Source organism: Ambystoma mexicanum, chromosome 13 (genome assembly GCF_040938575.1).
Source record: "Ambystoma mexicanum isolate Mex_15411 chromosome 13, UKY_AmexF1_1, whole genome shotgun sequence".
Lineage (NCBI taxonomy): Eukaryota > Metazoa > Chordata > Amphibia > Caudata > Ambystomatidae > Ambystoma > Ambystoma mexicanum.
The window spans coordinates 774,782,842-774,799,306 of NC_090938.1; the positions used below are offsets into that span (position 1 = coordinate 774,782,842).

The 16,465-nt window shown below is 47.7% G+C and overlaps 1 protein-coding gene across 1 annotated transcript in view; it reads left to right on the plus strand.

Annotated features, from left to right (window-relative positions):
• The window catches only part of LOC138521936 (E3 ubiquitin-protein ligase TRIM39-like), a 136,020-nt gene that overhangs the window by 18,110 nt on the left and 101,445 nt on the right, over positions 1 to 16,465 (plus strand). The window contains exons 3-4 of the mRNA XM_069635110.1: positions 673 to 903; positions 14,303 to 14,325. Of these exons, the coding sequence (XP_069491211.1) occupies positions 673 to 903; positions 14,303 to 14,325 (254 nt within the window). The remainder of the gene's footprint in view (positions 1 to 672; positions 904 to 14,302; positions 14,326 to 16,465) is intronic.

Below are 16,465 nucleotides of genomic sequence, written 5' to 3' on the forward strand. Positions count from 1 at the left end.
GAGTAACGCATGGCCGGTGTCTCAAATGTGGAAGGGAAGTGGGAACATTCCTAAGATGATGTTACTGCATATAAGAGGGGAGTGTGAAGGAAGTAGAGGGGAAGAGACACTGATACACATACCATCGATGGTGGTAAAAAGGGACCTAGTGGCAAAATGGAAGACCTAGGAAATGCCCACTATGGGAACCTGAGAGATTGGAATGGACCATTTCAGTAGAATGGAGCAGATCATGTACATGAATAGGGCGGTGGGTCCATGAGGAAGTGTCAGAAGATATGGGGGAAATGGGACATGGATGCCTGAGAGAAGGGGCACATCGGTACGAGATACTACAGGAGGGGGGAGGCAGGGGATTGGGGGCAAGGGAAGGAAGGGGGTAGAATGAGGGAGAGGAAGGAGGAATGGGATAGGACGAATGGTCAACACTAACAAAAATGTGTATTTGAACAAGGATATGATGAATAATATTGGAATATGGAGAACACTTAATAAAAACTGGTTTATAAACAATAATCATTGCCAATCGGTAATTCACGTGTGTTAGGTTTATGATTTTAAGAGTTATTGAGAGGGAACCACTACAGGTGTTATATGTAAGATATTGTATGATAGTTAATATAATAATCAGAAATATAATGTGTCTATTGTTTGTTTAAATCTATTTTTAAGGGAAACATTATGAAGCAGAGAGAGAACATCCTAAGTACATTTGAGCACCTGAAGCAGTTCCTGGAGAAGGAGAAACAGCAGCTGCTCAGCAGACTGGAGAAGGAGCAAGAGGAGAAGATGAAGAAGATTCAGGAGAAACTGACCCGACTGGAGAAGCAGCAAAGCACCCACAGGGGCCTGATCACAGAGCTGGAGAGGAAGTGCCAGCAGCAGGACGTGGATCTACTGAAGGTGAGAGGGAATCAGAAACCTATAGAACTAGAGCAGCAATCCACCCACAGGGACCTGATCCCAGAGATAGAACGGGTTCAGCAGGACAGGGAGTTACTAAAAATCCCCCCTTGCTCCCAAAGGTACAGAGAAAGGAAACCTATAAATGGTGGCCTACATGAACCGCCTTTCCCTTCTGTGAAGAAACAGGATGAAGCATTTGTAAACATGTATAAGCAAAATAGTTCTAAAGTCAAAAATAGTAAATTACCATTTAGAACTAACTTTGCTGTTTGGGACTCCAAGTCCCATAATCCCAAGAGTACTGGGATGAAGAAGATGGCTGAAGACCAATGCAGACCTGAAGGTCAGGCAATTAGGCTTAACAGCATACCCGAGGGAGGCTGAGAGGCTTAAAAAGCTTCTTCTTGTGTAGGCCATTAGTTGTGGTTGTGGCTGGAGGGGCAGTAGCAGTTGTAGCAGCAGCAGAAGCAGCTGGGGCAGGAGAAAGTGGCAGAGGAAAGCACGTTGCTGGCAGAATCCACAGAGGTGGGAGGAAAGAAAGGACACAAGGATTATTCCAGTTACTAGTCCTGAGTTGGTCCTTTTCCCCCAAAGCCTGGATTGCAGAGGTTGCACAGCGGGAAGCTTAAGATTTGAAAGCTTTACCCCATGTGAACCTTATTTTAGAGATTTCACAGCAAGAAGCATCCAGCACACCATGCCTGGAGGCTGGCATGCTCCAGGGGGTCATGGTGAGCTGAACTCCATGCCTCTGGGGTGGGACCGAAGGCAGCTTGCTGAGGGAAGTATGCCGAGCCGAGAACATCACTGTAGTAGAAGTCCAGCAGCCTGTGTCAGTGGCCCAAGAGGCCGGTGAGTGTTTCTGCGCATTCTCAAGCCTTCAGGCATTGTCAGGCAGGCAATTGTAACCAGTTGCTTTCACTCGCGAGGGAGTGAAATTGACTGAAGCTGACCGGAGCGTGTCAGACAATGGAGTGCAACAATTGTAGCACTCGTGTATAGACGAATACGCTGTGGAAGGAGGTTTTGAACATTATAAATGATTAAAAAACTGCTTTAACAAAATTAATAAGGGTTGCGTGTGCCTAAAAGTGATTTTAACACGAAGACCAAGCCTGAGTAAAGTCACAATAACAGTGTATCCTGTGAAACCGGGTATTAAACCTCAATATTGTGACCCAAAGAAAACAAGCATTACAATAAGCCAAGAGTTGGACAAGCATTGCCCTCAGCCAAATGAAGCTAAAGTAAAGGTTTCTTTGAGAATAACTGTTGTTAGCAGAGGAAAAGAGGCTAATATAACATCTTTAAAGGTAGAGCTTGTAAATGAATGACTATGGTGTGAAAGGAACAGCAACTAGTCATGAATTAACATTGTCAAAGCCAATAGAGGTTGAATTGAAAGTACTTGGTTTGTGGCTTAACAAAAAGTCAAGAGTGGTTGAAAAGTGGCCCTATAAGAAAGTTGATGTTCAGGAGATAAAGAGACATTGCTTGCGGTAGGGGAGGCATGGTATCACAAGTATGACACTGACACAATAGGTACAATTTGTAAAACCTTTATTGAAATGTTTACGGTTGGAGAAACTCCAATTCTGCCCTATAACCAAGATGGGTGTAGTCTCGACCATCAAATAATTAATACCGTAGTCCTAGTGGAGTCTGTCAAATCAAAATGACCTATGTTAACAAAACCTAATGCCTGCCCTATTCTTTGTATAAAAGTGTAAAAAGGAAAAATGTATGCGAAAGGAAAATCAATGTTCAAATAAGTAAGTGTGGTTGAACGAGCTCTCTTCCTCATATTAAACCTCCCAGAATAAGGCTGTCCCTGTAGGCAGGATGACACACTCTAGCGCAGCTTCTATAAAAATAAACAGTTCACCACGTGGATCGAGGCCCGCCTGGCCTTCCACGTTTAAGTCTCTTTTCTTTGACTTCAAAACAAGGTTACATCCAAAACAGTTCACGAAGGTCCCCCTCTGCCGGGCTCAGAACTCACAAAAATAAAGATCAACACAAAGAAGTAAAGGGCTCCTTTCCCCAAGCTTGTCTCACTTTGGGTCTCCCTCTGTCGGGCTTGGACCCCTCAAAATATGTAATTCAACACGAACAAGCAAGGAGGCTCCCTTCCCCAAGCTTATCTCACTTCGGGTTTCCCTCTGTCGGGCTCGGACCCCTTTTCAGAATGTCTCTTCAATGCAAGCAAGTCGAAGACTTTAGATTGTGCGATGGATTTAACTATGACCTTCACAGGACCACTTCGACTAAATGTCACTTGGAGTTCTCTTCTTTGTTTCACTTTTGCTGATCATACGCTTATGTTTCAAACAGTTCACTTGTAACGGAGACTTTCGACTGGGCTACTTCCTTTCACCTGACCACTCCGTTACATAGTATCGCTGTCTTTGCAGCTACTTGTTCACTTTAAAGTTCATTCAGAGGTCTGCCTTTCCTCACGTTTCATTCACACGCATGCAGCCTCCACTTGCGATAAATGTTGCTACTTCAAAAACCTCTTACACACACCAGTCTTTCAGATCGCTTTCCTAACACACCGGCTGTGTGTTTCTGTTCTGGATTTTTACAATTTTCAGTTCATGAGTCCAGGTTAGTACTACAGGCTTGACCTCGCCTCCCCAACTCGTCCGTTCACCCAGGATGGTCTCTGGTGGCCTCGGAACACAATGCAATCTTCACTTGTGGGATCTGGCCTTCTCCACGTGTCACCGCGGCCTGTTGGAGGCAACGACCTCTGATAAGGAACTCTTGGGGTTTCCGTCCGCTGCTTCCGTCCCTCGGTCCGTCGTTCTGCTCCAGTAGGCTTACCTTCTTCCCAGAAGTCTTGCTCGTACTCGTGTTCCGCCTTGCTCAGAGTGTGTCTCTGGGTGCTGCCTTTTATTTGTATGAGGAGAGCTAATCGGTATCAGGTGTATGCATTTAGCATTGAGTACCTGACTTTGCCTGACCCTATTAGCGGGACATGTCCAGTGTGTGTAAGTGGATGTTGTTACTGTCAGCCACCCTCTGCACAGTGTTTTTGTAAAAAGGGGGAAGGCGGGTTGGGACCTCAGAGCATCCTAAAACATAGGATGGGTTGGAAGTAGAAGTCCTGGTATAAAGTGACCCAGGCAGAAGTGGAAGTGGAGGCCCTGGTATAAAGTGACCCAGGCAGAAGTGGAAGTGGAAGTCCTGGTATAAAGTGACCCAGGTGGAAGTGGAAGTCCTGTTATAAAGTGACCCAGGCGGAAGTGGAAGTGCTGGTATAAAGTGACCCAGGCAGAAGTGGAAGTGCAAGTCCTGGTATAAAGTGACCCAGGCAGAAGTGGAAGTGGAAGTCCTGGTATAAAGTGACCCAGGCAGAAGTGGAAGTGGAGGCCCTGGTATAAAGTGACCCAGGCAGAAGTGGAAGTGGAAGTCCTGGTATAAAGTGACCCAGGTGGAAGTGGAAGTCCTGTTATAAAGTGACCCAGTCGGAAGTGGAAGTGCTGGTATAAAGTGACCCAGGCAGAAGTGGAAGTGGAAGTCCTGGTATAAAGTGACCCAGACAGAAGTGGAAGTGCTGGTATAAAGTGACCCAGGCGGAAGTGGAATTGGAAGTCCTGGTATAACGTGACCCAGGCAGAAGTGGAAGTGGAAGTCCTGGTATAAAGTGACCCAGGCGGAAGTGGAAGTCCTGGTATAAAGTGACCCAGGCGGAAGTGGAAGTGCTGGTATAAAGTGACCCAGGCGGAAGTGGAAGTGCTGGTATAAAGTGACCCAGGCAGAAGTGGAAGTGGAAGTCGTGGTATAAAGTGACCCAGGCAGAAGTGGAATTGGAAGTCCTGGTATAACGTGACCCAGGCAGAAGTGGAAGTGGAAGTCCTGGTATAAAGTGACCCAGGCGGAAGTGGAAGTCCTGTTATAAAGTGACCCAGGCGGAAGTGGAAGTCCTGTTATAAAGTGACCCAGGCGGAAGTGGAAGTGCTGGTATAAAGTGACCCAGACAGAAGTGGAAGTGGAAGTCCTGGTATAACGTGACCCAGGCAGAAGTGGAAGTGGAAGTCCTGGTATAACGTGACCCAGGCAGAAGTGGAAGTGGAAGTCCTGGTATAAAGTGACCCAGGCGGAAGTGGAATTGGAAGTCCTGGTATAACGTGACCCAGGCAGAAGTGGAAGTGGAAGTCCTGGTATAAAGTGACCCAGGCAGAAGTGGAAGTGGAAGTCCTGGTATAAAGTGACCCAGGCAGAAGTGGAAGTGGAAGTCCTGGTATAAAGTGACCCAGGCAGAAGTGGAAGTGGAGGCCCTGGTATAAAGTGACCCAGGCAGAAGTGGAAGTGGAAGTCCTGATATAAAGTGTCCCAGGCAGAAGTGGAAGTGGAAGTCCTGTTATAAAGTGACCCAGGCAGAAGTGGAAGTGGAGGCCCTGGTATAAAGTGACCCAGGCAGACATGGAAGTGGAAGTCCTGGTATAAAGTGACCCAGGCAGAAGTGGAAGTGGAAGTCCTGGTATAAAGTGACCCAGGCAGAAGTGGAAGTGGAAGTCCTGGTATAAAGTGACCCAGGCAGAAGTGGAAGTGGAAGTCCTGGTATAAAGTGTCCCAGGCATAAGTTGACGTTGAAGTCCTGTTATAAAGTGACCCAGGCAGAAGTGGAAGTCCTGGTATAAAGTGACCCAGAAAGAAGTGGAAGTCCTGGTATAAAGTGACCCAGGCAGAAGTGGAAGTGGAAGTCCTGGTATAAAGTGACCCAGGCGGAAGTGGAAGTCCTGTTATAAAGTGACCCAGGCGGAAGTGGAAGTGCTGGTATAAAGTGACCCAGGCAGAAGTGGAAGTGGAAGTCCTGGTATAAAGTGACCCAGGCGGAAGTGGAAGTCCTGTTATAAAGTGACCCAGGCGGAAGTGGAAGTGCTGGTATAAAGTGACCCAGGCAGAAGTGGAAGTGCAAGTCCTGGTATAAAGTGACCCAGGCAGAAGTGGAAGTGGAAGTCCTGGTATAAAGTGTCCCAGGCATAAGTTGACGTTGAAGTCCTGTTATAAAGTGACCCAGGCAGAAGTGGAAGTCCTGGTATAAAGTGACCCAGAAAGAAGTGGAAGTCCTGGTATAAAGTGACCCAGGCAGAAGTGGAAGTGGAAGTCCTGGTATAAAGTGACCCAGGCGGAAGTGGAAGTCCTGTTATAAAGTGACCCAGGCAGAAGTGGAAGTCCTGGTATAAAGTGACCCAGAAAGAAGTGGAAGTCCTGGTATAAAGTGACCCAGGCAGAAGTGGAAGTGGAAGTCCTGGTATAAAGTGACCCAGGCGGAAGTGGAAGTCCTGTTATAAAGTGACCCAGGCGGAAGTGGAAGTGCTGGTATAAAGTGACCCAGGCAGAAGTGGAAGTGGAAGTGCTGGTATAAAGTGACCCAGGCAGAAGTGGAAGTGGAAGTCCTGGTATAAAGTGACCCAGGCAGAAGTGGAAGTGGAGGCCCTGGTATTAAGTGACCCAGGCAGAAGTGGAAGTGGAAGTCCTGGTATAAAGTGACCCAGGCGGAAGTGGAAGTCCTGGTATAAAGTGACCCAGGCGGAAGTGGAAGTGCTGGTATAAAGTGACCCAGGCAGAAGTGGAAGTGGAAGTCGTGGTATAAAGTGACCCAGAAAGAAGTGGAAGTCCTGGTATAAAGTGACCCAGGCAGAAGTGGAAGTGGAAGTCCTGGTATAAAGTGACCCAGGCGGAAGTGGAAGTCCTGTTATAAAGTGACCCAGGCAGAAGTGGAAGTCCTGGTATAAAGTGACCCAGAAAGAAGTGGAAGTCCTGGTATAAAGTGACCCAGGCAGAAGTGGAAGTGGAAGTCCTGGTATAAAGTGACCCAGGCGGAAGTGGAAGTCCTGTTATAAAGTGACCCAGGCGGAAGTGGAAGTGCTGGTATAAAGGGACCCAGGCAGAAGTGGAAGTGGAAGTGCTGGTATAAAGTGACCCAGGCAGAAGTGGAAGTGGAAGTCCTGGTATAAAGTGACCCAGGCAGAAGTGGAAGTGGAGGCCCTGGTATAAAGTGACCCAGGCAGAAGTGGAAGTGGAAGTCCTGGTATAAAGTGACCCAGGCGGAAGTGGAAGTCCTGGTATAAAGTGACCCAGGCGGAAGTGGAACTGCTGGTATAAAGTGACCCAGGCAGAAGTGGAAGTGGAAGTCGTGGTATAAAGTGACCCAGGCAGAAGTGGAATTGGAAGTCCTGGTATAACGTGACCCAGGCAGAAGTGGAAGTGGAAGTCCTGGTATAAAGTGACCCAGGCGGAAGTGGAAGTCCTGTTATAAAGTGACCCAGGCGGAAGTGGAAGTGCTGGTATAAAGTGACCCAGGCAGAAGTGGAAGTGGAAGTGCTGGTATAAAGTGACCCAGGCAGAAGTGGAAGTGGAAGTCGTGGTATAACGTGACCCAGGCAGAAGTGGAAGTGGAAGTCCTGGTATAAAGTGACCCAGGCAGAAGTGGAAGTGGAAGTCCTGGTATAAAGTGACCCAGGCGGAAGTGGAAGTGCTGGTATAAAGTGACCCAGGCAGAAGTGGAAGTGGAAGTGCTGGTATAAAGTGACCCAGGCAGAAGTGGAAGTGGAAGTCGTGGTATAACGTGACCCAGGCAGAAGTGGAAGTGGAAGTCCTGGTATAAAGTGACCCAGGCAGAAGTGGAAGTGGAAGTCCTGGTATAAAGTGACCCAGGCAGAAGTGGAAGTGGAAGTCCTGGTATAAAGTGACCCAGGCGGAAGTGGAAGTCCTGTTATAAAGTGACCCAGGCGGAAGTGGAAGTGCTGGTATAAAGTGACCCAGGCAGAAGTGGAAGTGGAAGTCCTGGTATAACGTGACCCAGGCAGAAGTGGAAGTGGAAGTCCTGGTATAAAGTGACCCAGGCGGAAGTGGAATTGGAAGTCCTGGTATAACGTGACCCAGGCAGAAGTGGAAGTGGAAGTCCTGGTATAAAGTGACCCAGGCAGAAGTGGAAGTGGAAGTCCTGGTATAAAGTGACCCAGGCAGAAGTGGAAGTGGAAGTCCTGGTATAAAGTGACCCAGGCAGAAGTGGAAGTGGAAGTCCTGGTATAAAGTGACCCAGGCAGTAGTGGAAGTCCTGTTATAAAGTGACCCAGGCGGAAGTGGAAGTGCTGGTATAAAGTGACCCAGGCAGAAGTGCAAGTGGAAGTCCTGGTATAACGTGACCCAGAAAGAAGTGGAATTGGAAGTCCTGGTATAACGTGACCCAGGCAGAAGTGGAAGTGGAAGTCCTGGTATAAAGTGACCCAGGCGGAAGTGGAAGTCCTGTTATAAAGTGACCCAGGCGGAAGTGGAAGTGCTGGTATAAAGTGACCCAGGCAGAAGTGGAATTGGAAGTCCTGGTATAACGTGACCCAGGCAGAAGTGGAAGTGGAAGTCCTGGTATAAAGTGACCCAGGCGGAAGTGGAAGTCCTGTTATAAAGTGACCCAGGCGGAAGTGGAAGTGCTGGTATAAAGTGACCCAGGCAGAAGTGGAAGTGGAAGTCCTGGTATAACGTGACCCAGGCAGAAGTGGAAGTGGAAGTCCTGGTATAACGTGACCCAGGCGGAAGTGGAATTGGAAGTCCTGGTATAACGTGACCCAGGCAGAAGTGGAAGTGGAAGTCCTGGTATAAAGTGACCCAGGCAGAAGTGGAAGTGGAAGTCCTGGTATAAAGTGACCCAGGCAGAAGTGGAAGTGGAAGTCCTGGTATAAAGTGACCCAGGCGGAAGTGGAAGTCCTGTTATAAAGTGACCCAGGCGGAAGTGGAAGTGCTGGTATAAAGTGACCCAGGCAGAAGTGGAAGTGGAAGTCCTGGTATAAAGTGACCCAGGCGGAAGTGGAATTGGAAGTCCTGGTATAACGTGACCCAGGCAGAAGTGGAAGTGGAAGTCCTGGTATAAAGTGACCCAGGCAGAAGTAGAAGTGGAAGTGCTGGTATAAAGTGACCCAGGCAGAAGTGGAAGTCCTGGTATAAAGTGACCCAGGCGGAAGTGGAATTGGAAGTCCTGGTATAACGTGACCCAGGCAGAAGTGGAAGTGGAAGTCCTGGTATAAAGTGACCCAGGCAGAAGTGGAAGTGGAGGCCCTGGTATAAAGTGACCCAGGCAGAAGAGGAAGTGGAAGTCCTGATATAAAGTGTCCCAGGCAGAAGTGGAAGTGGAAGTCCTGTTATAAAGTGACCCAGGCAGAAGTGGAAGTGGAAGTCCTGGTATAAAGTGTCCCAGGCATAAGTTGACGTTGAAGTCCTGTTATAAAGTGACCCAGAAAGAAGTGGAAGTCCTGGTATAAAGTGACCCAGAAAGAAGTGGAAGTCCTGGTATAAAGTGACCCAGGCAGAAGTGGAAGTGGAAGTCCTGGTATAAAGTGACCCAGGCAGAAGTGGAAGTGGAGGCCCTGGTATAAAGTGACCCAGGCAGAAGTGGAAGTGGAAGTCCTGGTATAAAGTGTTCCAGGCATAAGTTGACGTTGAAGTCCTGTTATAAAGTGACCCAGGCAGAAGTGGAAGTCCTGGTATAAAGTGACCCAGAAAGAAGTGGAAGTCCTGGTATAAAGTGACCCAGGCAGAAGTGGAAGTGGAAGTCCTGGTATAAAGTGACCCAGGCAGAAGTGGAAGTAGAAGTCCTGGTATAAAGTGACCCAGGCAGAAGTGGAAGTGGAAGTGCTGGTATAAAGTGTTCCAGGCATAAGTTGACGTTGAAGTCCTGTTATAAAGTGACCCAGGCAGAAGTGGAAGTCCTGGTATAAAGTGACCCAGAAAGAAGTGGAAGTCCTGGTATAAAGTGACCCAGGCAGAAGTGGAAGTGGAAGTCCTGGTATAACGTGACCCAGGCAGAAGTGGAAGTGGAAGTCCTGGTATAAAGTGACCCAGGCAGAAGTGGAAGTGGAAGTCCTGTTATAAAGTGACCCAGGCAGAAGTGGAAGTGGAAGTCCTGGTATAAAGTGTCCCAGGCAGAAGTGGAAGTCCTGGTATAAAATGACCCAGAAAGAAGTGGAAGTGCAAGTCCTGTTATAAAGTGACCCAGGCAGAAGTGGAAGTCCTGGTATAAAGTGACCCAGGCAGAAGTGGAAGTGCAAGTCCTGTTATAAAGTGACCCAGGCAGAAGTGGAAGTCCTGGTATAAAGTGACCCAGGCAGAAGTGGAAGTGGAGGTCCTGGTATAAAGTGACCCAGAAAGAAGTGGAAGTCCTGGTATAAAGTGACCCAGGCAGAAGTGGAAGTGGAAGTCCTGGTATAAAGTGACCCAGGCAGAAGTGGAAGTGGAGGCCCTGGTATAAAGTGACCCAGGCAGAAGTGGAAGTGGAAGTCCTGGTATAAAGTGTTCCAGGCATAAATTGACGTTGAAGTCCTGTTATAAAGTGACCCAGGCAGAAGTGGAAGTCCTGGTATAAAATGACCCAGAAAGAAGTGGAAGTCCTGGTATAAAGTGACCCAGGCAGAAGTGGAAGTGGAAGTCCTGGTATAAAGTGACCCAGGCAGAAGTGGAAGTAGAAGTCCTGGTATAAAGTGACCCAGGCAGAAGTGGAAGTTGAAGTGCTGGTATAAAGTGACCCAGACAGAAGTGGAAGTGGAAGTCCTGGTATAAAGTGTCCCAGGCATAAGTTGACGTTGAAGTCCTGTTATAAAGTGACCCAGACGGAAGTGGAAGTTCTGTTATAAAGTGACCCAGGCAGAAGTGGAAGTGAAAGTCCTGGTATAAAGTGACCCAGGCAGCCGTGGAAGTCTAAGTGGAAGTCCTGATATAAAGTGACCCAGGCAGAAGTGGAAGTGGAAGTCCTGGTATAAAGTGACCCAGGCAGCCGTGGAAGTGGATATCCTGGTATAAAGTGACCCAGGCAGAAGTGGAAGTGGAAGTCCTGGTATAAAGTGACCCAGGCAGAAGAGGAAGTGGAGGCCCTGGTATAACGTGACCCAGGCAGAAGTGGAAGTGGAAGTCCTGGTATAAAGTGACCCAGACGGAAGTGGAAGTCCTGGTATAAAGTGACCCAGGCAGAAGTGGAAGTGGAAGTCCTGGTATAAAGTGACCCAGGCAGAAGTGGAAGTGGAAGTCCTGGTATAAAGTGACCCAGGCAGAAGAGGAAGTGGAAGTCCTGGTATAAAGTGTCCCAGGCATAAGTTGACGTTGAAGTCCTGTTATAAAGTGACCCAGACGGAAGTGGAAGTCCTGTTATAAAGTGACCCAGGCAGAAGTGGAAGTCCTGGTATAAAGTGACCCAGGCAGAAGTGGAAGTCCTGGTATAAAGTGACCCAGACAGAAGTGGAAGTGGAGGTCCTGGTATAAAGTGACCCAGGCAGAAGAGGAAGTGGAGACCCTGGTATAAAGTGACCCAGACAGAAGTGGAAGTGGAAGTCCTGGTATAAAGTGACCCAGACAGAAGTGGAAGTGGAAGTCCTGGTATAAAGTGACCCAGGCAGAAGTGGAAGTGGAAGTCCTGGTATAAAGTGACCCAGACAGAAGAGGAAGTGGAGGTCCTGGTATAAAGTGACCCAGACAGAAGTGGAAGTGGAAGTCCTGGTATAAAGTGACCCAGACAGAAGTGGAAGTCCTGGTATAAAGTGTCCCAGGCGGAAGTGGAAGTGCTGGTATAAAATGACCCAGGCAGAAGTGGAAGTGGAAGTCCTGGTATAAAGTGACCCAGGCAGAAGTGGAAGTGGAAGTCCTGGTATAAAGTGACCCAGACAGAAGTTGAATGTACTGTGAAGGAAGCAGGTGTTGCTCACGGTGTTATTAGAGAAACACTGTGGCCTTATCCTGACAAAGAAGTGGTTGTGTTTAATGGTGCTGAGAGAGAAGCACTGTGATGAGATTTCAACTAAACTGTGTTTGTGAATCAACTAAGTTGTGATGGAAAACATCCTAACCAAGAATCCCATTGGTACTGTTTAAGGAGCTTTGACTTGTGCATTTCCTGGAGGAAAATTATCTCTTATGTGTTGAACTGTGGAGTGTTGGAAGTTTTTCTTAACAAACTGACTTGGCCAAAAACTGTGTTGGAACTTTGTTTCAACCCTTGATTTTCTTGTTGTTTTGTGTTATTCAACGGAACTAACCTTGACTTAAAACCTGGGCAAGTGGAATTCGCTCAGGTTACAATCAAAGACTTGAATGTGTTGCTAATACAAGTATTGCCATATGTGTTCTTGTTTATGTTTATGTATAAGTCTGAGGGCCAGAAATGTTATGCTGGAGTGTTTGCCTTCGTTTATTTAGGCAGAGAAATCCCTGTTAGAGATGGGCAAGTGAGGCGTAGGTTTGCACTTTTGATTTAATAAAACAGCATTCTTTGAAAAATGATCTAAAAGTTGTCCGCCTCACATTTCTGGCCCCTCACACTACCGAAACAAAACTGAGAACATTCTCTGCTCCTCAAACCGGGGGTCAGGTTAGCAAAAGCTTTGATGCCCGAGTGTGGCCGTTAGCGCTCTACAAATCACACACATAACATAAACTATCAAGAAAAAGAGAGGGGGAGAGAAAGAGGGACAAGGGAAAGAGAGAGGGGGCAGAGAGAAAGAGGGACAAGGGAAAGAGAGAGGGGGCAGAGAGAAAGAGGGACAAGGGAAAGAGAGAGGGGGCAGAGAGAAAGAGGGACAAGGGAAAGAGAGAGGGGGCAGAGAGAAAGAGGGACAAGGGAAAGAGAGAGGTGGCAGAGAGAAAGGGGGGAATAGAGGGAGAGGGACAGATGGGGAAGGAGGGAGGGGAAAGAGAGGTGAAGGGGAATGGAGGGAGTGTTAGGGAGGGACAGAAATGGACTGGTAGGGGAGGATGCGGGGGGGGTGGAAGGGACAGGGAAGCAGAGGGCTGGAGGGACACAGAGATAGAAGGAGAGAGAAAACTAGACAGCAATGACTCTGAGAGAGAGCGCACACCAGACTACACTAGTGCTAGGGATAAACCACACTGACAGAGAGAACCAGAGTGAGCACACCACACTGTCCATACAGAGAGAACCAAGAGAGTGCACTTCACAATACACCTCAGAAAGAGAGGGACAGCATGAAAGACCGCTCTCGCCCACTGATACACCACTGTGCAGAGAGTGGCACAATCACAGAACTGGACAGGGAGAGAGTGAGAGAGAGAGAGAGAGAGAGAGAGAGAGGCACACCCACAGAGCTGGCAAAGGACAGAGAGCAAGATACGGCGATAGAGCCTGGAGAGAAAGAGACAGGGAATGATAGGGGGAGGCAGAGAGAGAGACACACAGAGCGAGCGAGAGCAATGGGGAATGGGGTGAGAGAAAAACAGACAGCACTGATGGAGAGAGAGAGAGAAAGCCTGTACCACACCATGGATCTAGAGAGTAATTGTCACTGAGACAGCGCACAGAGAGAGAGAGAGAGCGCTAGGTCAGCGAATGCTGCACTGTGACAGCTAGTCTAGTCCAATGCCCCAGTAATGCCCTCTAATGCTGAGTGCAGTATGTGCAGTCTCACATGTGTGCAGTTGTTGCCATTATACGCAAAGTGCAGCTTCAAACTCCTCTAATGCCAGTTAGTGCCTGGCATGCCTGTAAAGTCACTGTATGTCATGTTCATTCCCATTTGTGTAGGTGCTGCAGATGCAAAGTGCCACCTCAGCACCTCTCAGTAATGCCATCTAATCGCAGTTAATGCCTTGTATGTATGACAAAGTCACTACATGTAAGTGCAGCCTCAAATACCCCAGTAATGTCCGGCTCTGTCCCCCCCACCCCCACCTTTCATTCACAGTGGCTCTAGTTCCCAGCACAAACAATGTAGCTATGGCTCTGGCACCAACATTTGATCGCCAGTTATGGATGCCCCGCGCTTTCGCTGCAGGCTACTACTCTGCTTCCCAGACACCACGTTGGCGACATCAAGGTGATGTGTGGCATGATGGAGCCTTGTGTCTTCTCTAGAACTTCAACAACCATTAGAAACCAGGACAAACAGCATGACTCCTTGTGCATCTCTATGACCCACACACACGCAGACACACACACAAACATGCACACACACACATTGAGCATCTACCTTCCTACACATGCACACTTGTGAACCTGCAACGCACACTGCACTGAGTACAGGGAACCATGTCTAAGCTGGCAGAGTGTGTCAGCAAAACCAGCAGCTCAGAAGAAACTGTTTAGAAACCCCAGGATATGGCTTTAAAGCGAGAGGACTGTAGGTCATCTTCAAGGTTTTGGGTGACGTTTTGCTTCCATTACTCAGAAACACCGGATATGGGGTGGGTCTGTGTCTGATTTTGTGATCCGCAGCTTGGCATTGTCTGAATAGAAACTTTCCAGAAGGCTCAACTGATTCCTAGACTAGATAATGCAGCAACCTAACTCTTTCCTTGAATCACAGCTCAGGGTCTCTGTAAAATGGAAATCAACGTTTAGAACAATGTGGGATGACTATTTATCTTGTCCTCTTTCTCTTTCTCTCTCTAGGATGTGAAGAGTGTCTTGAGCAGGTATGTCTCCTCTTGCCTTGATGTGCCCTCAATGTGGACTCACTTTTATCCCAGTGGTTGTCCTCTGTTCCTCACATTTATTACACACTACAGACCCCGGCTCCATCTTAACTTCTGGGAGATTTAGCATTTCTATGTGTGATTTAAAAATATATATACCCCCTGTATGCTTGCTTCCCTGACTTGTATTAGCACTTAGCTAATTCCATCATCACTGATCCAAGGGAACTAGCAAAGATGGCTGACTTGTGGGTCTCTCACCGAGTTCACCACAGTGATCAGGGGACAGGTAAGGCCGGCCAACATTCTCCCTTCTTACAGGGCCTCAAAGTAGAAGTGGGTAACCCCTCGTGGCTGGGTCCAATAAGAAGGATGACACCACTAACCCAAAGGTGAGTGGTGGTTCCTCAGTAATTCCCAGACTCCCTAGCACCTGCTGGGACTGTAGAAAAACTGACCATCCCAGAGGTCAGCCTAGCTGTCCTAAAAAGCCTGCTGAGCAGAGGGCCTAAAGCATGGCCTCTGGGCACTGGGAGACTTGCCCTTGTGCAGACATCCCAGAGATGTCTTCAGCTTTGCTTAATGTGGGAGGGTCAAGCCCCAGAAAGGGGACAGGGAGAGGGGTATTTCCCTCCAATACGTAGTATGTCTATTCCATTATAGTGCACAGCCACCCTACCACTGGAATCAGAGACACTACTTCCAGTGCCACTGTTATTGACAGCACTTTCTTTGGGCCAGAGGTTCTAACAAATAGTCCTCTGCAGGCCACTAAGTTATCTAGTGCCCCCTTAAGACGTTCCCTGTCGCTAACATTTCCCTTCAGATAGTTAATGGGAAGTTAGCTCTCCCTGTTAGTGTCCATGAAAATGTCCCTGGCAGTTTTTTCCTGGGAATGACTTGGAAGAGAGAGGTATCTTTAAAGGCACCGCTCTCATCCCAGGAATTGTGAAGTTAAATTCCACCCAACATTTCTATGGGTTTTTACCGGGCATTTTTCATCACTGATATGATTTTCACTGCTTCTTTCTGTAAAGGATGGGTGTAGGCCCATTAATATCCCTGCCACCCCCCCCAGCCCGCCACCCTCTCCCCTACCAACCCCCACCTCAGTGAAAAATTGGCAGTAAACAAATACAATTAAAAGTATATGGCAAAAAGTGATCTATGTCTTTTAATCACCTACTAAAATCTCACCTGTCCTAAAAGTCGTCTTGAAATGATCACCTACCAAATCTCAACCTCATAAACTTACACTTAATTTACCAAAAAGTTGACCCCCCCAAATCTCGCTATTAGTATTTAAACATAAAGATATGAAAGTGAAGCAATACAAACGGGGGCAATCCTCCCTTTACCCCCCAATTCTATCAGAATGTAGATATCCCCGAGCCCTCCCTCTCCTCCTGGGCATCTCTCATTCAGAATGTATCATGTAGATATCCCCGAGTCCTCCCTCTCCTCCCTGGGGGGTCTCTCATTCAGAATGTATCATGTAGAGATTCCCGAGCCCACCCTCTCCTCCCCGGGGGTCTCTCATTCAGAATTTATCAGAATGTAGAGATCTCTGTGCCCACCCACTCCTCCCAGGGGGTCTCTCATTCAGAATGTATCAGAATATAGATATCCCTGAGCCCACCCTCTCATCCCCGGGGGTCTCTCATTCAGAATGTATCAGCATGTAGAGATCCCTGTGCCCACTGTAAGAAAGGCCTGGTATCAAAGCAAGACAGACACAAGTGATCACAGTTCAATGGTGTTTATTAAACTGTAAAATGGGTGAGATATACGCCTTATCTAAACCTAATTCTAAGATGGGTGCAAGCTACGACCATCAAATGATAATAATACTGTCCAAGTGGAGTCTAGTCAAATATAAAAGGCCTATACCAAGAAACCTATTGCCAATCCTTACTGCTATGTTACAAACTATGTGTGGGATAATGTTCACAAGAAAGAAAGAAGTGTTTACAAAATAATAAGTCAGGATGTTATTGCCGGGGTCTCCCTTCCCCACGTTTTCTAGCACGAGGCAAGACGGGACTCGTGAGCACAGCACACTCCTGGGCTTCTTCAGCACACCATTACAGTTCCTTTTCTTTTTACATCAGGACCGTCTGTGTCCAAGACTCTTTCATGC